At 37.8% G+C, this 23,239-nt stretch overlaps 1 protein-coding gene across 10 annotated transcripts in view; it reads right to left on the bottom strand.

Annotated features, from left to right (window-relative positions):
- The window catches only part of LOC129453568 (glutamate receptor-interacting protein 2), a 181,811-nt gene that overhangs the window by 25,292 nt on the left and 133,280 nt on the right, over positions 1–23,239 (bottom strand). For 5 of the 10 annotated variants that reach the window (XM_073862157.1, XM_073862154.1, XM_073862158.1 and 2 more), the window contains exons 2-10: positions 17,132–17,212; positions 16,431–16,563; positions 14,688–14,833; positions 13,581–13,667; positions 13,363–13,438; positions 11,941–12,086; positions 11,553–11,700; positions 10,702–10,871; positions 3,822–3,962 (exon numbers count right to left, since the gene is read on the bottom strand). In XM_073862157.1, coding sequence (XP_073718258.1) covers positions 3,822–3,962; positions 10,702–10,871; positions 11,553–11,700; positions 11,941–12,086; positions 13,363–13,438; positions 13,581–13,667; positions 14,688–14,833; positions 16,431–16,563; positions 17,132–17,212 — 1,128 coding nt within the window. Of the gene's footprint in view, positions 1–3,821; positions 3,963–10,701; positions 10,872–11,552; positions 11,701–11,940; positions 12,087–13,362; positions 13,439–13,580; positions 13,668–14,687; positions 14,834–16,430; positions 16,567–17,131; positions 17,213–23,239 lie in introns of all 10 variants that reach the window. The other 5 variants (XM_073862155.1, XM_073862153.1, XM_073862156.1 and 2 more) reach the window with 1 other exon arrangement.

The raw sequence follows: 23,239 nt of genomic DNA on the forward strand, positions 1-23,239 counted from the left end.
CGTCTCCAACAGTTCCCTTGCTAGCCTTTTTTAATCGGTTCCACTTCTCTAAGTTTTTGTTAAGGGAGGGGTCGTTACATCGCATTTGGGTGTAAAGAAACTGCTGGGAAGTACATGTCTGGGTTAAAAGCAATGTTCTGGATTAATGCAATTCTGTCTGGCTTTTGAATGAAATGAGATACTGGTTTCTGAAGGTTTTTGTTATTATCACTGTATTTTAAAATAGGGTCTGAGGCACTCAGGAGGATAAAGATTAAAAAGCCTTTATTAATACATGGCTAAGTAGAATAAAAAAACATGCCTACGCGTTTCAGCCAACAAGGCTTTCGTCAGGGCTTGAAGTGTTTGACAAACAGCTCACTTCCTAGTTAAGACCAGTAATCAATAACAGCTGTTAAGGTAACAGATAGGAAGTCACATGATTCAACAAATTGAACAGATAGGAAGTCACATGATTAAATGAATAGTGTCACAATAATTATTTATAATCATTAATCCATCCTAGTAAATTCAATGACTACAAAAAAAAAAAAAAAAAAAAAAAAAAAAAAAAATTAAAAAAAAAAAAAATTAAAAAAAAAATTAATTATAAATTGAAATAAGATAACAACTACAAAAAATATACATATATATACATACATACACACATATATACATACATATATATACATATATATATATACACATATATACACACATATACATTCATATAAATTCAAATAAAATGAGATAACAGCTACAAAAAAAAAAAAAAAAAAAAAAAAAAAAAAAAAAAAAAAAAAAGGGTCAAAGATGAATTACAGAAAAGGGGCAAAATCTAGTTCACCATTTAGACCCGGGAAGCATGTAGCTTTCAATGTGTAAATCCAAAATGATTCTCTTTGCAAGAGTTTTTTAAGCCTGTCACCTCCTCGAATTGAGTTTTCAATATGCTCTATGCCTATAATTTTAAGAGAGTTGCAATTTCCATGGTTTGCATCTTTATAATGTACTGCCATAGGATATTGAGGATTTCCAGATCTTATTGCATATTTATGCTCCGCAAGTCTTACCTTTAATTTACGCTTAGTTCTCCCAATGTAAAAGCAGCCACATGGGCATTCCAATCTGTAAACTACATATGGAGTATTACAGTTAATGAAAGCATTTATGTTAAATCTGCGTCCAGAGGAGATGTCAATGAAAAAATTAGAATTAACCATGTTGTTGCAGTAATTGCAATGTCCACACTTATAATTGCCTTTTTGGGTGGAGAGCCATGTCTTTTGTTGTGTGGGGGAAAGATGACTTTTAACAAGTTTATCATTTAAGGTTGGTGCTCGTCTAAAACTAATGGTTGGAGCGTCAGGGAGAGCTTCCCTAAGAACACTATCACTTTTCAGTAAGTCCCAATTTCTTTCAATTATTTGTTTAATTTTGTTTGCATGATTACTGTATTGTGTCACAAAGTATACATTGTCTGATCTTTGTTGATTTTTCTCTTTTGAGACTAGCAATTGTTCCCTTGGGAGGCATTTAGCCTTGTTGTATGCTCCAAGTATAGTTCTTTTTTGATAACCTCTTGTTTTAAATCTCTGACACATATCCTGAGCATTTCTTTCAAATTCTTCATCTGTATCACAGATACGTTTAAGTCTTTGAAACTGGCCAAAAGGGATATTGTTTTTTAGCCATGACGGGTGGAAACTATCTGCTCTAAGAATTGTATTGCGATCAGTTGTTTTTCTAAAAATAGAAGTATGTAAATCTCCATTTGCTTCTTTTGTGATTTTAAGATCTAAGAAATTAATTTCAAATGAAGAGAAATCAAGGCTTAACTTCAAACTTCTGTTAGTGTTGTTCAAATATGAATGAAATTGAAGCAGTTCAGTTTCTGAACCAGACCAAAACAGAATGATATCATCGATATATCTACCCCACCATATTATTTTATCAACGAAAACATTGCGATCAGAATATACAAATCTTTCTTCCCAAGTTCCCATAAACAGGTTTGAATAGTTAGGTGCAAAACATGCTCCCATTGCTGTACCCTTTTGTTGTTTAAAGAATTGATTTTGGAACAAGAAGACATTATTGTTTAAAGTCCATTTTGCCAACTTAAGGATAAAGGAAGAGGGGGGCATTAGTTCTGAATGTCTTTTTTCTAAGTAATGAGAGAGTGCATCTAGCCCTTCTGTATGGTCAATATTCGTATACAGTGCTTCCACGTCCATGGTAACCAGAAGTGCGGATCCTATGTTCTGTATTATCACTGTATTATTTGTGTCTTTAACTCTTTCCCCGCCATTGACAAGATATCTCGTCAATTAAGAGAAAACATTTGCATAAAAAACATGTTTCTGAAGAATTTTATGTTAATCTGCAATACCGCGTTTATCCACTAGATGGATAATCCACGCACTTACCCAATTTATGAAAAAACTAAAGCAAAAATGTTATTGATTAATTTTAAACATTGTGTATGTTTTGATAATCATTCTGAATCTGAGCTTCAACAAAATTCCTTCTCAAAAATGCAATTATTTCAACTTTTTGCAAAAAAAATATTTTTGAAGAAAAATACCCATATTTAAGAGTTTATAAGCAGAGAAAAAATATAGATAGGATGAAAAGTTTTTTCCCCGTTTTGTTTGTTTGTTTGAAAGCAAATGCTCTGTTCTTTCATTTGATATATTTGTATGTTATATATTTTAGAAGAAAATTTTCCTGGAAGGCACTTTGTGAAACTTTTGTGAAAATCACAAACGATGCTGGTGTGCATCTTTTAAAAAATGGCTGGCGGAGAATGAGTTAAAGGTGCAATGTGGGACTTTTTGAAAAAAAAATTCTATACATAACTATATTATCAGTGGTGTATAAAGACCTTACACAACGAACTGTATATTTTTTATTAGCTTAGAATGAGCCATTTTATCTAAATACAAGGTGGGTATCCTTACATGGAAGTCGCCGTCATGTTTCTACAGTAGCCCTAAACAGACAAACTGTTTTACAGAGTGCATTTCATCCCTACGTTGTCTTAGACGACGACATGTTTTTCCTGTAACTTCTTTTGTGTTTTGAAATTAAGGTTAGTTGTAATTTGCGATGTCGCTAGATGCTGCTAAATAACCCACACTGGACCTTTAATGCTACAAAAGCAAATTTAACCTTTTCAGCCATTTTTACATTTAAATGGCACCTATTATGACATTTTACAAGATGTAATATAAGTCTCAGGTGTGCCCAGAATATGTTTGTGAAGTTTCAGCTCAAAATACCTAACAGTTTATTATTATAGCATGTCCAAAATGACCTATTTGGGTGGGAGCAAAAGCGCACTGTTTTTTAGTCTGTACCTTTAAATGCAAATGAGCTCCAGCTCCTCACTTTCTTACAAACAGACACTGAGTGCTTTCAGTTCAAATGGATCTAATTAATACAGTCTGAGACAATAGTATCTAGTGGAGAAAGTACAACTAGCTGAGAGTGGAAACCCTCAGGTAATGCAGGACTGTAAGTGGGCGGGGCTTTATCAATGTGACCTCACATTGATAAGAGAATCAAAACGGCATGTCTAATGACTGATTTGGTTTAACAGGGATTTAAAAACAAGAAGCAGGTGGATTTTTTTCATTGTAGGGTTATGTACACACACTGCCAACACACATTATATCCAATCACCTTGTAAAAGTGGATTTTGCACAATAGGTGCCCTTTAAATATTAATTATTTAGCAAAGGCTTTTAAAGTGGCTTACAAATTGGTATAAAGCGAGCACAGATGAGACACATTAAAGTGTTGATTTAATTAAAAGATAATGTTATGCATGTAGTTACATTTACAGTAATCCTGAGAGCTGGATGGGTTACTGGAACCAGAGGTCCACGTTCCTGTTTTACAGTGAGCAGGATGTTGAGACTGGCAATAATTCACACAGGGGTCCCAGCAGTGAGGGTGGTCGCTTTTCAGGATTTTAACTGCCAAACACACAGAAAAAAAATCAATTATTAAATGACTACTTGAGTTATTCATTATGAGCTGCTTAATTACACAGGTTATGCAAGCAAACAAGCTATGTTTCTGATATTATTTCATTGTGCATATGAGTATATATAAGTCCCAATCGACACAAATCTAGATCCGCACCGGAGTCGTCTGCTGTCTGGGTACTTAAAGTACCTTAACGACGTAATGTGTCCGCTTCGTAACTTTTAAAAACCCTCATCAAAATGCACAAAACCTGTAGTGGACATTCCACGAATGATGCAGCGATATACAGTACACCTGAAGCAAAATATTTTAAGTAATGCAGAAATGTGGGCGGAGGTACGTATGAATTGAAAATTTGGAGTATAACAGATCTGAAAACTCAAATCAACTTAGTGTAATGTTTCTGTTCATATGCGACATGCACTGTAACAACACAGCAAGGCTTTTTCGATAGTGCCTCATTAATACTCATTTGAACACTGGAATAATTCATATGTCAAGGGTCTGCCGAAGTCACATTTGAGGGATTACATCCGTCTGTGATGCTGTTTGGGGAAAATGATTGCGCAGGCAAAACAAAGAGGAATCTCATTAGAAAGCAGGCTAATGAAGTTCTCGGTGCTAGAGGCGGGCCGTATAATTGAGTGCTTTTGTGTGCACGCATGCTGTTTTTCATTTGCTTGCAGAAATGCTGTATCTCGCAGCGCTCATCCTCAACTGAGGCCAGTAGGTCTGAAAGTACTGAAAGGATTGAATTTGAAACAAGTGATAGAGTAACTGAGTATTTGAATGTCCCTGTCAATCAATCACAAGTCTTGTAATTTAAGCCTCAAAGGACAACGTGTGAAGATATCATTCGAAAATGTTTTAACTTTATTGATCTGGCTGACCTTAAAGGGACACTCCACTTTTTTTGAAAATATGCTCATTTTCCAGCTCCCCTAGAGTTAAACATTTGATTTTTACAGTTTTGAAATCCATTCAGCTGATCTCCGGATCTGGCGGTAGCACTGTTAGCATAGCTGAGCACAATCCATTGAATCTGATTAGACCATTAGCATCGCACTAAAAAATAACCAGTTTCAATATTTTTCCTATTTAATACTTGGCAATTCTGTAGTTACATCCTGTATTAAGACCGACGAAAAAAATAAAATCTGCGGTTTTCTAGGCCGATATGGCTAGGAACTATACTCTCATTCTGGTACTTTGCTGCCGTAACATGGATGCAGCAGGCGTAGTGATATTACGCACTGCACGAAAATAGTCCCCTTGGTTACTTTCATTTGCAGGGGACTGTTTAGTTCCTAGCCATATCTGACTAAAAAATCACAACTTTTACTTTTCTGTCGGGCTTAGTACACGATGTAACTACAGAAGAGTCAAGTTTTAAATTTAAAAAAATATCCAAACTCTTTGGTTATTTTTAGCGCGATGCTAATGGTCTAATCAGATTCAAAGGATTGTGCTAAGCTATGCTAAAAGTGGTAGCGCCAGACCCGGAGATCAGCTGAATGGATTCCAAAACGTAAAAATCAAAACTCTAGGGGAGCTGGAAAATGAGTATAATTTCAAAAAAAGTGTCCCTTTAAGCAACTTGAACAAGTAAAGGTACAAAAGTTTTGAATGTACTTCATGCTAACGTATTCATGTCCTACTACTTTGCATTGCTATTTTACTGTGTGTCTTCCCCTTTGCCATGCTGGAAGGGGCCACCTTAAACCATGGTAATTAAAACAAAGCAAGCATCACGAAGGTGCACGGCAGGTGTTGATGCGATGTGATTTCTGCCCCGTGCTCTGAAAGTTACATTAAAGAAATTCAATGAAGTGCAAATAAACAGCGGGAGTAACTATGAATCTTAAACAAGCTTAGACCAGCCAAGCTAGGGCCAAATCCCCTCTAAAACCAACAGCTAAAGGGCTCGTTATAATTGTGCGTAGGTCCTACGGCATAGCCGCGACTGCCTAGGTTCCGCGTCAGTTTTCATTTATACTTTTGCGTCGTCGTCCGGTAGGCAGTATCCACGCTTGTAACCACAGAAGCAGGGCGACCATCAAAGAAGAAGAAGCAGCTAGGCAAGTTAACCCACAAACGAAGAAGAAACAGCAACTTGTGTATGTTTTGAGAAGACCAGCAAAGATGGAAGTAAACAAACAGCGACTTTTGTTGCAGTTTGAGTTTAATCACTCATCAGCTTGGATCATCTTTGTTTTCACCGTCGCAAACGGAAATACCTATGACGCAGGTTTTTTTACCTGACGAGAGGGGTTCTGGTGGACCAATCACAGCGTTTGCGGTCCGCGTAGAACTGACGCACTATTAAAAATTTTGCGAGGTGCACGTCAGGCTATGCAGAGCTACGGATAACCTACGGCGTAGAGCTTACGCACGACTATAAATAGGGCTTAAACCTGCTAAAACTAGGGCAGCCAACCCGCTTAGGTTAATTTTATCTCCTACTTTTAGCAGGAGTAAATGATCTGGGGGCTCATTAAAAAAATGCTGCGTTGAAACCATCCTACATTTGATCATACAATAATTTATCAAAAATGCGTACGTGTGATTCATAAAATGAACGTATGCACAGAAAATGCGTGTACCCTTTTCTTTCAGATGTGAAATCTATAAATCGCAAATGAACTTGGTGGAGTTTCAGATCTCCGCCTTTGAACGATCCCTAATTAATGTCGTAGACATAAAAAAGCGCTTGTCAATGTTTAACCCCTTTTCAAACAGCAAGAATGGCTTATATTTCCAAGAACCTGCAGCAATCGGACAAGCAAAAGTGTCTGCTCAGATCCTGACGTGGCGCTAGTTTTTATAAATATGGACTGTGTCGTGGATTTTTGAGTACACACACTTCACGATCAAATCTGTGTGTACGCACACTTTATAAATAAGGTCCCTGAATGCCAAATATGCATTTAGTCAGAGCAAGACCTGTTTGTTTGTTTTTTTGCCTTTAAAGATATCCCTAAAAACTCTGAAAAAATGGAAATATGTTGACTTGTGCACTCTTGATTGATTTAGAGAATGTCTACAGAGTTTGGTACTTCATACTAAAGCTTACTTTTTAAGTAAAAATGGAGGTGATCCTTATTATGGCTTTGAAACGCCATAACCAAATGATGTGACATTTGTAATGTAGCTTAACCCTCCACTGTCTCTACATAAGAGGATTGTGAGATATATGTGTGTGTGTGTGGCTACACGTGGTTTTAATGAAACCTACGGCACTTTATAATCTTCAGTACATTACTAAACAGCCGTCACCTCACTGCAGTGCAGTTTGAATTAGCATTGCATTAGCATCATGTTTGTATTTCTGTCACACGGGCATAGACGAGACACTTTTTGACAGGTTTTCACAAGCCAGGTTTAATATGACTATCGGTTCGTCTGTGCGCCAATGAGGCATCTCCTAAAATTTGAGAGCTAAATCCTTCATCCTGGTGGCTTATGCTAAGCTCCTCTGCAATGTCGCTAAACGCAACTCTGTCTGTTGATGTGGGAATTGAGAACACCAGGAATGATGACCGTAACGTCTCCCACGCGGACAGTGGCGAGGGAAGCTTAATTTGTGTAAGGAGATTACTATATTAGGCTACTATTATCAAAACCACACGCCAGCAGGTTACTAGCACTTGTGATTAGCGTCAGTTTTGGCTAATTTGCTAATAAATGTTGTTTTTACAAAATAATAACAAAAAAATCGTATTTAATTATAATATAGGGTGACCATACGTGCCATTTTTCCGGGATGCGTCCTGGCCAGGATTTCGTGTATTTGTCAACCACATACAGGGTTTTGGACAGTATTTTATCTGGTCAAGCTCTGGGACCAGCTGACACACCAGCTAAAACCAGCTGACCCATCAGCTTGACCAAACTGAAAGACCAGCTTAAACCGGTTACTTCCATCATAAACCAGCAAAGACGAGCCAACCAGATTCTTAGAGACGTATAATAATATTTTATACCCCCTTATTTTTTTACTGATGCACTAAATGAGTCAAAACATCAAACTTTACATATTTGCTTCATAAATCTGATCAGAATTGTATCGTAAGCGACCAATTGCTGTGCATCAGCCAATAAATGTGGCAGTTTTAGTGAAGTCTTCCACTAGTACAGTGCAAGAATTGGACTAAATTGAAATCATAGGTCATATTAATGTTAACAAAGTGCCACATTTCTAGTTTTAACAGTGCGTGGCTATAATGGCCTCCATCTTTGTATTGGCCTGATCGCTGTTTGCACAAGCTGTGCCATTATGGAATACATTTGTGCACCCCGCTATAATTCGCTATTGATTCGATTCCCAAAGAACAGCTCGGCACCTCATGCCGTATTTAATAGCGTGCACTAACTCAGGGTTTTAAAGCACTGCAGTCTCCACCATTAGGCATCTGTTCATCTCTGGAGTTTGCATACAAACTGACCGAAAATAACTAATGGAGGTCTGCATGCAGGCTTGGTTTGAGATCTGGCCGCTGTCTGTTAGTTTCTGGGGTGAGCGGGTCCATGATTACATCCATCCTGCGGTCTAAAACTCATGGGGCGACATCAAGCACAACGAGAAGCTAATTAAATGAGATGACAGAGCAGTCTTAGGCATCCGTTTTTTCCTGTCCTCATTTCAACATCGGCTGGGCACTTCAGAGAGGACACATGTTAGGTTTGTATCTCCTTAATTAGTAGGAGAATATTATGACCTCCTTTTGAGCAAACAGGAACGCAAATAAAAGACATAACAATTACCATAATCAGAGTCTGTTGTATACTTAAATATAGCAGAACCATAGCTGGTTAACAATGTACATAGTGTACACTACTGATCTATATGTGGGTATCAGCAGGTCTTAACACCCGTGATTTTGCTGTGTAGCAAAGATGGTTAACAATGTATCAGACTTTCAGCTGGCATAAAATAGAGGAATCTCAACTGATTAACAATATAGGAGAGGTAAAAACGTTAACAATATAGCGTTAAAAATACAGCAGAATCTTAACTGTCTAACAATGTAGCAGTCTCAGTTAGTTAACTATACACTATAGCAGCATCCCAACTGGTTAACAATATAGCAGACTTTCAACTGGTTAACAATATGGCAGAATCTCAACTGGTTAACAATATAGCACTATACAGTAGCAGACTTTCAACTGGTTAATAATATGGAAGACTTTCAACTGGTATGGCATAATCTCAACTGGTTAATAATATGGCAGAATCTCAACTGGTTAACCAGATAGCACAATCTTAACTGGTTAACAATATTGCAGACTTTCAACTGGTTAACAATATGGCAGAATCTCAACTGGTCAACAATATAGCAGACTTTCAACTGTTTAACAATATACAGTAGCAGACTTTTAACTGGTTTATAATATGGCAGAATCTCAACTGGTTAATAATATGGCAGAATCTCAACTGGTTAACCAGGTAGCAGAATCTAAACTTGTTAACAATATTGCAGAATCTCAACTGGTTAACAATGTAGCAGAATCTCAGCTAGTTAACATTAAAGTATAGCAGAATCTCAACTGGTTGACAATTAAACAGAATCTCAACTGGTTAACAATGTAGCAGAATCTCAGCTAGTTAACATTAAAGTATAGCAGAATCTCAACTGGTTGACAATATAGCACACTATCAACTGGTTAACAATCTGGCAAAGTCTCAACTGGTTAATAAAATATAGAAGAATCTAAACTGTTTAACAAATATAAAACAGTTTCAGCTGGCTAACAATATAGCTGAATAAAACTACTTAACAAGATTGCAGAATCTCAACTGGTTAACAATATAGAAAACTCTAAACTCATGAACAACTTAGCAGTTTCAGCAGGTTAATAATTGCAAAATCTCAATGTGTTAACAATATAGCTGAGTCTCAGTGCTAGAGAACATAGAAGGATCTCAACTGGATAAAATATAGCAGTCACAAATGCTTACCAATATAGAAACATTTCAATTGGTTAACAATAGTCTTAACTGGTTATCAGTACAGCAAAATTTCAACTTGTTAACGTCTCAAGTGATTAAAATGTATCAAAATTTCAGCTGATTAACAATAAACCCTCAAGTGGTTAAGAATAAAGCAGTTTTAACTGGATAACCCCTTGTGAAAATTAACACGTGGTCAATTTTCGTAAGGGACAGTATAGCAACCTAGAATCCTAACCCATTAGCATTTCTACCATTTCTCTATATATTCATACAGTTTAGGTCTGACCCAAGATCAAATTTAACCTGTTACAATCATCTGAGGCCTAGTCCACACGGACACAGGTATAACCCGAGTTTTTTCTCCTGCGGTTTATTAAAAAAACCCGTCCACACATGCTCGATTTAATAGAAATCTCTGCCTACACGAGAGCGCAAAAACATGCTATTATGTGCTGTCAAGAGCATGCCAGACCAGCAGGCGGTGATATAACCCTAATAGTAAAGCCAATCAGAATCCTTAATCAGAAGCAAAAACCCCAGTTTTACTGCACGACAACACTGCAACCGGCGTTTCTGAAAATCCTCACCCTGGCAGGGGTTTTCAAAAATGTTCGGTTTCAGTGACCTGATACTGCGTTTTCGTGTGGACAAATGGCCGAACCGCGTAAAAAAGGCACGGTTATAAAAATACCTGTTTCTGTGTAGACAAGGCCTTAGACTAGACCTAATCCATGTCTGAAAACTCCCCCAAATGCCATTCCCCTGTCTCTCACCAGTGTCCTGGGGTTTTCCGGGCAGGCGGGTTTGATGAGCAGGCAGGATCTCTAGTTTGGTCTGATCAGAGGTGCTGGCCAGCAGCTGTGTCGCCTCCAGAACTGAACAGTGCTCTGTGCTGGTCCCATCTATAGACAGAATGTGATCGCCCACGTGTAACGCTCCTGACCTGAGGTGCACAGAGAGAACTGCTAGAACTGTCATAAACGTGTGACAACATCACATCAAAACGTACTTGAATGATAAACACGGTCCATGGTTTTATGATGTCAATTTCAATTGTAATTATAAATAAACCATGTTTGTATTCCTGTTTTGTTTTAAATTTATTTGTTCACACATTGGTTTCTCGCACAAACCGATCGTTTCATGTCTTAGGACATCAATGTGTCGTCACGAGCCGCAGGGTTTAATTTGGATTTGTCTGTGCATGTTCTTTATCAGATTTTGTTACCATCCACTTGCATTATATGACTGAAATGGTTAAAAGTCCTAAAAATCTACATTTGTGTTCTACTGATGAAACAAAGTCACCTACATCTTGGATGGCCTGGGGGTAAACATTTCATTTTAAGATTAACTATTGCTTTAATTCATATTAACTCTAGTAGTTTCTGTCATAAATACAATGCCATGTTGTTTTAACAAAATGTTGTATTGAGAAGAATATAAGAAGCATTTCAGTATAATCTTAAACTAAAAGATGAATGCATCATAATAACTACGCATACTTTGCATACCTGTCCAAGTACTCAAAAACTAAATCAATTTATGTCAAAATAGTTTTACTCGCAATTTACCAAAATACGCCCATGTTTTGTGAATGAGGCAAGCTGAGTACAGTATGTACCTGTCCACCACACTGGCAGCTTTGATCTTCTCGATGACGATGGCCTGCTTATTCCTGTGCATAGCAGAAGTCAGTGTGATTCCCAGACTCGCTCCAGGTGATTTGGCGATCTCCACCAGCAGAGGACCTGAAGCATTTGTCACAGAATCTAAGGGGAAGAAGAAAGGGAGAATCAAAGGCAGTAAATTTGTGCCCACTGTGTGATATATATATATATATATATATATATATATATATATATATATATATATATATATATATATATATATATATATATATATATATATATACCAACCAGTTTTTGCATTTAATATAACACAGAGCACATAATTACTGGAAAACCCCAGTTCATGGGATGGATCTACAGAGTAGTAGTCTCCAGACTCACCCATGATGGAGACGTCATACTCGATCTGAAACAGGGCTTCTTGGCCACACTGGGTCAGTACGGTGAGGGCATCGCTGTGACTGGCATTGTGTAATGACACGCCGTCCACACTCAAGATCCGATCACCCACTTTAAGAGTCCCTTCTCTGTATAAAAACACATGCAAACATGATCACCAGTATGTACATTACAGCTGGGAATGTTGTCCTTTATGGTGAGAAAAATGGATGGCATGTCATTTCTGCACATCCACACTTTCATCTCAATTTCTCTTTATTGATGTAATTTAAACACGCACTTTGCAAAAACACTTTGGAGGAACACTAATGTGTATATCAAGTTAGATGTGGTGGAGAGGTTTTAAAAATGTTTTTGTGACCAGGGCAATGTGTCACAACACACAGATCATCGCAACCTTTTGTCTATGGGACTGCGTAGAAGATGACCCTATGCCAACTGCACACCATCGCCAACAATGCATGAAATGGGCCCAAGATCAGTAATTGGGCCGTGGATGTTTGGCCTTATCTGACAACTTAAGATTCCTGGTGCATCACATTAATGGTCGAGCACAGATACGTCGATTACCAATAGAGGGGATGGTACCTGAACTGTTGGACAAAAACAGTTTGGGCGACTTTTTATTTGAACTGACAGCTGCAGGGTATCTGAACATCATTGTGGACCAAGTGCACACATTCATGACAAATGTGTCCAGTGATGCTACAGGATAATATGCCAACAGCACACTGCCATAATCATCAAGGAGTGGCTCGGAGAACATGATGATGAATTTCTAAAAATGCTCCAAATTTACTTGACATGAGCCAAATTAAACATTAGTGGTTCGACTGGGAAAAAAAGGTTGGTGGTACATCATCACCTCCCCAGAATATATGGGAATCGGGGGACCTGTTGTTGAAATGATGGTACCAGATACCCCAGGAAACCTATTGCCAATTTTGGGAAGTGAATGTATGTTTGAACACTGAACTGCAGCTCTGTCACTTAATATGTAACATAATATAAGCATATTTGTCTTCCTGGTCCCTTCAATGGGAGCAACTCACTGAAGTCTTCAACTACTTTGATTCCTTTGTAATTTAGGGCTTGTTCATATTTGTCATGTTTGTTTCGATTAAAATGAACTCTGGTGCGATTGCTTGGTTGGTGCAGTTCTTTTGAGTAAATGTGATGCTGTCGCCCAAACTTTGGTGCAAACTAAACATGCAAACCGAGCCCGCTGAGAAGGTGGGTCTTGATCCGCTTTCAAACGAACTCTGGTGCGGATTGACTGATATGTGAACGCACATGGACCAGAAACCAAAAACAGGATGTAATATCACAAGATGCCAATTCTTTCAAATGTTCCAAATCTTCAAAGATCAAAGAATATGCATTTACACCTGGGTTGTGCATTACCTGTCGGCAGGGCCTCCTGGTCGAACGTGCGTCACCACCAAGGGTCTAGTTTTGAGCCAGTCCTCGTGGGAGCCCCCTGTGTTATGAACACAAATTAGACTCTGTATCATATAATAATGGCTATAGCAGCAAAATATGTGTAGTATCAACAAAATCCATCAGGAGACTTCATATATAAAAGCGCCAGGGATGACCAACAAAATCAAATCCAAACCCACCTCTCATAACGAAGCCGAAGCTGTTTCCCTCTTTCTGCAAACAGATGTCGATTGTCTTGGAGATAACACCTGAGGTACTGTCTGGTGCTACGAGCAGATGCAGGAGAGAGGAGACAGTGTCTTTAAATCAACACCTTTTACTGGGCGAACGGCCAAAGCAGGCGGACAATCGGATAAATAAACTGAACAAACAGAAGGTCAGGCAGAAACGCAGAGCTCATAAACAGACCATTCATCTGCCATGCACATGATAAACGGACAACGATCAATATATAACACCACGCTGCCAAACTGACCAATGACAGACAATAACCTCGACACCTCAGGCTGTTTATATGTTTCATATTGATATTGATGCTGTTTTAACTCTCTGATGGGAATTATGCTGGTCTATGCTGTTTTTTTTCAGCAGGGAGTTCATCACAATAACAATGGACATGGATGCACTATGGTTGAGACAGTGTCCAAAAATGTTTTAAAAAAAATGAAATATGCTGCTTGGTTTGATATCTAATGCAATGATGTTAATACAAATTTGGTTTATGTACCAAAATACTTGGTGAGGCCACTGTATAGTAATTAGTGCTTGACTGAAATGTTTTTTTTTTTTTAAATTGCTGAAGCCAATGCCGTAAAAGTGGGACGGGTGATAAAATATATAATAAAATTCAACAACGACATTAAATTTCTGAAATCTGCCTTTTTCATGGTTCACTGCTGTGATGTAAAAAATAACAGGTTTTGATTTACAAGCCTAAACGTCCTGTTTCAGAAGGAAATGCATAAACACAAGACAGAACAGTGTCCTACTTTAATCATTTTCGCATTTTTAAAATGCGAAAGGTCTTGGTGATGTAAAAATTAGGTGTTTAAACTGATATTAAATATAGAAACTTCTTATGATCAGCCATGCATTCACTTGCAACCATGCACTGAAACATTTGCATCATGCATTATTGTGTGCTTCTATACACTGTTGCTTCGTACTGTAAGAAAAAAAGACTCATGTAATCACGTATGAATCGAGGCACGTGATTGGTTCAGACTTGGTTTTGATCGGCAGGACATGCCACAAACAGGCAAAAGTCAGAATACTCAACTTCCTACCAGCTGACGGCAGTTCATACTCCACTTCCAGCACAACGCGTTCGCCGACGTTCTTCAGAAGACTTATGATCTCGTCGTGACGCAGTTTGGTCAGATTAATGCCGTTCACTGACTTGATGTAGTCGCCCACGTTGAGTTGATCGCTCCTGAGATTAAATGCACACAATGAAGTGCCCCCGCTGGTACTTTACAATGTGTATGTCTGAAGGGCGTTTTATATAGATTGCTTTTATTCTGTAAGATCTAGCATGGTTGCAGTATTTCTCCTAAACAACCTGTAAGTATCTTGCCAGTCACAATGCAGGATGAGTCGCTTATAGACTCTTAATTTGTAGGGTAGGAGGTTGGTTCAAATCCCAAATTATTATAACTATAAAATCAACTAAAACAGTATAATTGTACAAATTGTACAGGTTTTGTACTGTTATTACAGTCAATATTTGGATGCATGTCACTACGTTTTTGTTTAACAATGTAAAGGTTAATGTAGCTTTTCTCGTTCTCTTTTGATATGTTAACAGTTTGCGGGCATCCTGGCATTCAACATTTAACACGGAACGAATTAATGAGACAATTTCTGATGGTCCGGAGAAATCACCCATCAACGATCGAAACCAAAAACGTAATTAGCCTTCGAGTGGAACGTAAACGCAAAGCAAGAACTCTTTATCTGTAGCTGAACACTCCACCGGCAGTATAAATATGCTCATTTAGATGCTAATTAGACAAATGAATGCTAGTCATTCTCTTTGTCCTCCAGGCCAACATGAGTTAGCACAATGATGCCTGACAAAAATCTGTCACCAACCCAGAAGCTTTCAAAAAAATTCAGCCGCGAGGAAAGACAGAACGGTATAAGATGAAAAACCTTTCACTTTTTCCACTTTTGAATGAGCGAAATGAATCCAAACCGGAGCTAAACGTTTAAACACAAGCTCATATGCAATTAGGAGATGAAAAATTATGTATAATGACACACATATCACCCCAAAAATCTAAGGCGATTAATCAAATTCACATCATCTTTAAGGACCTGAAATGTTTTCAAGTGTCAAGTGCCTTAATGTTGCTTTTCACTTGATTTTATACCGAAATGTTAAGCAATTTATAACACATTGCAAATTTGTTACATTTTCATTGTTGCCACCAGGGGCGCTATAGCATTGTGTAAACTGTCGTTGACTACAAATTACTGCTTTTTGAACTTATCCAGCTCTACACTTTTGTTTTTGCTCTGTTTCATAACAATATCAGGTGATTATAGTCATCCTGTGATTGGCTGATGTCAATATGTATATTATTCAACCCTTGGGGCAGTGGACAACGGCGACATCGGTGTTGCTCTGAGTTTGTGTGTGAAGCCCGGAGTAAAGTCTGTTTTCTACGTATAGGTGAATGAATGCGCACGGTCAAATACAGCCTTGCAAAGTATAGTCTATTTGAATTGTAAGTGTACACATACGTTCAACGCATGCGCATTGCGACAAAATGCAGTGCCTCTCCTGGGCTACATACTACATTCTTAGGTAGGCTTAGGCGCGACCTATGCCTACAATGTATGCAGGGTTTAAAAAATCTGGCGGTGCGCTTACAATACGTGCGCTCTCTTCTGATGACGAAAATTGCGTCACGCGCACTGTACGCGGACCCTCGTAAAATACAGACTGTAATTTAGCCTTTATTGTATGTACTATTCTTGCAGGAATTCAAGGTTTTATCTAGCATGTCAGATCAAGCCCTCACCTAGCAGCAAGTCCAGCAGGTCGCAGGTTGGAGACGCGGGGTTTGCCGTCCTTGTCCGTCCCGCCTGAGATCGTAAGACCCAAAGTGCTTCCCTCTTTCTTAATCAGCTCAACCAGGGTGACCCCACGCAGCTCTTCTGCCCGGAAACACAATGGACAAATGCACACCCAACCACACACACAAACAAGAGACAGAAGTCAGCACTGATGGTCACATCACAAGCCTTTAATTTAAAAGATTTTAAGATATAGAGAAACATTATGTAAAGATCTTAACACCGCATTTCTGGCGAAAGAAAATGATCTTTTTTTAAACATTTCTGTTCTGCTTTAAAACTAAATTTATTTGATAAACTTTTCAAAAGTATTACTTCCAGTTGACTGAGCTAATCCAATTACTTTCATAGAAGAAAGAGGTCTTGGATCAGCGATGCTTCCAGCTAGCAAACTGATTCAGACAAATGCCTTTCAAGAACCGCAGGAACATCTGGAGAAATCTGTTAGCAACACTCTCAAACCCCCAATGGCTCCAATCTCAAATAGTCATCTGAGCTAATGTGGCACGAAGAACTCAAATATCCCCAGTGGAAAAAGAAACAATCCCTGATATCAAAAGAATTATATAGAGGCCAACTTGCCCTGCGGTGGGTGGGAGTACCCATGTGGGTGCAAACAGAGGAATAGAGATGGATTTGGGCGTACCTGGGATGCTTTGTCTTCTGGGTATGAGCGAGTTGTCGGGCCCTGTTGAGTCCTTGTTCCCTTTGGAGTACGGGCCATCATCTGTGGGTGAGAGTTGATCATTGTAAGAAACCTTAGTAGAGGAAAGCCACTCACTCGCCAAAGTTGGTGTCAAAAGAGATACATTTTACATAAAAATAAGATAAAAAATACAAAATGTGAAAAGTATCATCTACTGTTTTTCTACATTAGTGGGTCAAGAAACATATAGACAAAAGCAGCAAATATACAAATGAGGTGTCCTGTCGATGTACACAATCAGACTGACGGACAATAAAATGTGGTCGCTTGGACTTAAATTGATAGTGGGACCTAAATCCCACCTAAGTCAGATAGGTGCAGAATGGGCTTATTAGATTTGTTATGCACCGCAAGAGGTAAGAAAACAGTTATAAGGGTGCTTTCTAAGTATTTCGCAACATTAAACTCAATGAACGCTTAAAAATAAATATTCATAGACTTTTACTGATGCAAAAGTAATATTAACGCTGGTTTTAGCCAACAACCCCCATAACCGAAACTTTCAACAATTCAGTGCTGTTTTGACAAAAAGTGCACACCTCAAAACAATAAAAACATCCTCGAAAGGGAGCAGTCAATACCACAGCTCCTACAACCACAATTTCCCCAATGTGACCTGTTGCGTGCCCGTGTGGCAATAAAAAATTAGGTAAAAATCCCATGGACCTCTTACTAGAGTGAACAAATGGCAAAATAAAACAAAAAACACACTTGGCAAGAACGTGTGGACTGTCTGCTGGGAGCAATCTAAAGTATTTACTGTACAGTTTGTGAAAGCTACTTCTGACAGATCTCAAAGTTGGGATTAGCCTCCAGCGCTAGCACAACACTAAACATACAGTATGAAAACGTCCTCCCAGCTCTCCTAAAACTCCAGCATATCGCCATTCACAGAAGTGAGCAGCATTTGTCTAATCCTCTCACTCGGGGGTTTTGGAAAGCTTCCCGCGTCAACCTATCAAACGAGGCGATTTAACCGTGATTGGTACCTCACTCGCAAAGCATCATGTGTGTCGCCAAAGTGCCATTTTATGAAAACAAATGCATGATTAAATAAAAAAATTCCAGTTGGGCTTAGCATTTGAGGAGCTATAGAAGAAACAGAAATACTTTGTACACGAGAAGACTTGACTGGATGGCAAAATTGGCCAGTCAAAACGCCAATCCCCAAGTGATGTTTTGATCTCTATATACAGGACAATACACTGCAGGTTTCGCCTTACATGTGCCTTGTTTTGTAGTGGGATGCTGGTCATTTACACATCAAACACAGAAAATACATAATTTTACAAATTTCCACAGGACAAAGAACCATAAAAATCATGATCAGCTCAATGTGTATACAAAATCTGTTTTTTCTATTGTTGTAAGCATGCTAACTTTTCTTTAAAACACTAATATAAGCCTATAACTAAGTCCATATCTCTATAACCTATGCTGGGTTCTTTTAAACCATGGTTGGGTCAAAGCTAAACATTTTCATATTATTCGTTTAACCCAGCAATTGGGTTTGTCCATATTCAGACCATGGGTTAAGTCAAGCATTTTTTGTGTGCAGGCTATACGGTAAGAATAGTTTAATGTTTAGTGACCTCTCCACGCTGCTTTGAGTTTAAAGTAAACTGTTTAAATGAATGGCTCTAATTAGCCCGAAGATTGTGTTGCTGTAATCTGTGAGAGTCTTTTTGTTTAAACTCTACATGTCCTGCCATAATTACGGCCCATTATCAGCGCCAAACAGCCTGAAGCTTTGCTCAGAAGGAAAGAAACCTGCATCTTGGGTGATATATGCTTGACACACAACCAAGAAACACAATTGGAAAGGGGTTCCCACATCACATTACTTACCTACTAAAGCACATTGTATTTCACATGGTGTGTAACACTAACAATGGTTCCCAAGACTCAGTGTGCATGAATTTACATACAAAGGCTTTGGAATATGGTACACAATTGTTCATGGCTGATCTACGATGCACCGCAAGTGATGTGATATATGAAACACTAAAGCAAGATCCTATTGGGAGCTACTGTACACTCTCTATATTAAAAATGGAAAATATGATCAAAAACACAATTCATTTTCTATCACATAAATAATATCACAATATTATTATTTTTGCTGAATATTCAATTGAAAAATGATATGTATTCCATATATGTATCATGCAAATGTCAAATGTCATATCAATGATATGACCACAATGACCATGTTATTGTTTGAAGATCCTTGACAACATAAAACAATTAAAATGTTTAAAAACTCATAATACAATTAAAAAATTTACAAAACACAATGCAATAAAATGTAGCATTTGAAAACAGCCAGAAGCTTTTATCCAAAACAACTTATAATACAATACAAGCTATACATTTTTATCACTATGTGTGTTCGCTGGGGATCGAACCCATGAAGCATACACTGTTAACGCAATGCTGTATTAAAGGTGCCAAAGAATGCATTGTAATAATCTGTTAAATTGTTCTCTGATATCTACACAGTAGGTTTGTAGCTTTATTAAGTGCAAAAATTATTCAGAGTCAGTTTTTCTTGTCTATATACAACCCTAGGATTTGTCCCTAGATTGAAATGGTCTATTATTACCTTATTTGGAAGGGTCATGAATAATAATGTTGAGCTCTGCTCTGATTGGCTGTTTCTCAGAGCAGCTCCTTCAGGAGCTCTGTGTTTGTGTAAACAGATGAAGATACAGATTTTGAGGAATAATCAATTGTTTGGAGATTGTTAATGGACGTTTCTGAGTGGTACACTGCAAAAAATGATTTTCAAGAAAAATTTTACTTAGTATTTTTGTCTTGTTTTTATCAAAATATCTAAAAACTCTTAAATTAAGATGCTTTGTCTTGATGAGCAACACAACCAAAGAAAATAAGTCTAGTTTTTAGACCAAAAATATAAAATAAAACAAGCCAAAAATCGGGTAAGCAAAAAATCTTGAACATGTTTCTTAAACACTAAATTCAAGAAAATGTTTTGCTTGTTTTATGCACAAAATCACTTAAATTTGACATTTTTTGTCTAAAAACTAGACTTATTTTCTTGGGTCTTTTTGCTCATCAAGAAAAAGCATCTTAATTTAAGAATTAAGTGTAAGTTTGCGTGTTTTTTCAGTGTGGACCTGCAAAACGTTACTGTAACGTCAATAGTCGAACTTCAGCCTAAATGTTAGCATATAGCATTAATTAGCATATAGCGCTAACTCAGCAATCACAACTTTATTTTTAGCATTGTAACAACTTTGTACTTAATTTATTGTGTAATTTAATGTTGGGGACGTACATCTCGACTGTGACATCACAGTTGGTGTTATGTTGAGATTGGTCTGTTTTCCAGCGGTCTTTTGCATGCATGAGGTTTACATGAGGAAACAATAATGTTTGATGCTCACAATATGTTATTACCATGTACACAATTCTTATCATTTATTTATGCCTATATAATGGCACCTTTTCTTGAGCCAGAGGAACACAGATGATGCTTGGTTACGTGGTGCTCCAGCAGCCAATTCAAGTTCAAGTTCAAGTTTGGTTTATTGCATTTTACAATTTTAAATAAAAATGGAAGATAATATATTTAAAAAATAAAAAAAGAAAGCATACTGACTGCTGCCATGACCGCTGTATGTAACAGCATCACCCTGCACTGTAAAAAAAATCCGTAGAAATTGCAGCTGAGTTGCCGGTAATTTACCGTATATTTAAATTTATGTTATTTACTGGCAACATTTTGTTCGGGGTTAAGTGAACATTTAACATTTGCGGGTCTTTGTCTTTACAGAGTAAAACTAAAAAACAGCATCAAGCAAAACATTCTGGGAAACAAAATCTGAAGCAAAAAGCAGAAAAAGGTTGATGATGATTTCTGGTTCCCAGAATGCTTTGCATGAGGCTGTTTTTGTATAGTTTTATTCTGTAAAGATAAAGACTTGTTAATATTTAAAATTTATTTAACTTTGAACAAACTCTTGCCAGTAAATAACATAAATGTAAATCTACGGTAAATTACCGGCAACCCAGCTGCAATAACATTGAAATTTTTACGGACTTTTTTTACAGTGTGATGTTAAAACAAGCTTTAAAACAGCATCACAGCCGTTAGCCGTAATCATCACATTCACATGCTCTCGTGGGAACGAAACTGTGTCGATGTGGGCGCGTGCATTCTGTAGCATCACGGCACGAGGTTTTACCGCCCCTCCGTCTGTGACCCTAAAATTAATCTGCTCAGGAACCGCATGGAAGTGAGTGGAAACTGGCATTTTAAATCAGATCACGTCCTCATAACACCACACTGGAGACTTGGCGCATTGAACAGCGATACGGCACGTTATCATCATAAGCATATAGTTACTAAAGGGGTTTGGGGTAGAGATGTGACAAAGGAGTTCTGTTTGACTACCGGACAAGAACAAACTGAATGGGAGTTTGTGGGTCCCGGTTTGGTTGGGTTTATTTAAAGTTCAGAGAGATGTAACCTGAATAGGATACTTTAATAAAAAGCAGCCCATTTCAAGCAGTTAATGACCCTAACCAAGGTTTATTTTCCTTATAATTACAGCAAACGTCGAAGCTTCATGAAGACCTTCATTTTGATAGAAAGTTACTTGTTATAAGACCTTTAAAAGCTTTATAAGCACTTAACTTTTTTGCTCCATTGCCACTTTTGTCTTTAACATTCATTTACTGCAAAAAATGACTTTCTTACTTAGTGTTTTTGTCTTGTTTTCAATAAAAATATCTAAAAATTCTTCAATTAAGATGCCTTTTCTTGATGAGCCAAACAACCCAAGAAAATAAGTCTAGTTTTTAGACCAAAAATATTTAATATATAATATATACATATCATATAAAATATATATCAAATTTAAGTGATTTTGTGCATAAAACAAGACAAAAATCTGCCAATTGGATAAGCAAAAAAATCTTAAACATTTTTCTTAAAAACTAAATTCAAGAAAAATTAAAAAAAATGTTTTGCTTGTTTTATGCAAAAAATCACTTAAATTTGATTTTTTTTAAAAAACTAGACTTTTTTTGGGTCGTTTTGCTCATCAAGAAAATACATCTTAATTTAAGAATTAAGTGTAAGTTTGTGTGTTTTTTCAGTGTGGACCTGCAAAAAATTACTGTAACGTCAATAGTTAGAACTTCAGCCTAAATGTTAGCACTAAACATTTAAAATACCTCAAATAATAAAATTAAAGTGATTTTGTGCATAAAACAAGCAAAAAAAAAATTGCCAATGCAGCTAATTTTTCTTGAATTTTTCTTGAATTTTGTGTTTAAGAAAAATTCTCAAGATTATTTTGCTTACCCCGTTGGCAGAATTTTTTGCTTGTTTTATGCACAAAACATTTTTTCTTGAAAACGTCTCGGTTACATATGTAACCCTCGTTCCCTGAAGGAAGGGAACGGAGACGTCACGTCGTGACCGACGAATTGGGAACCGCTTCGCGGGTGACCTATCTGCTTCGAGAAACCTTTAAAACGCCAATGAACTTGGCATGCAGATAATTGCATCTGCCGGCGCCGCCCCGCCGCACAGGTATTTAATGAGCGGCAGGTGCAGTTATCAAATCAGCTATTTTTTGCTGAGAAAGCTGGACAGAAAGAAAAGTGTCCGGCCGATATCAGCAGTGGAACAGCAAACTGTGGCGACGGGACGTGACGTCTCCGTTCCCTTCCTTCAGGGAACGAGGGTTACATATGTAACCGAGACGTTCCCTTTCAGTGGGTCACTACGACGTCACGTCGTGACCGACGAATTGGGAATCCCTACCAAAGCGCCACTGAAGCTGACCCTTCCAGTGCCTGCATAAACCCTCCGACTCTCCTCTTTAAGGGAACGGAAATGGGGTTGAAGCAGAGGCCGGTCACTACTTGTTCCTTAACCCACGATAGTGACTAGGCGAACTGGGAAGCGAACTCGTCAGGCGGGACTAAGATCGCTGCGGAAGAAAACCCTCTAGGGGTCTACCACTAAGGTGATGGATAAAAAGACACGAGGTCTATAAAAATCCACACTCT

This window comes from Misgurnus anguillicaudatus, chromosome 23 (assembly GCF_027580225.2).
Source record: "Misgurnus anguillicaudatus chromosome 23, ASM2758022v2, whole genome shotgun sequence".
NCBI classification, from domain to species: Eukaryota; Metazoa; Chordata; class Actinopteri; order Cypriniformes; family Cobitidae; genus Misgurnus; species Misgurnus anguillicaudatus.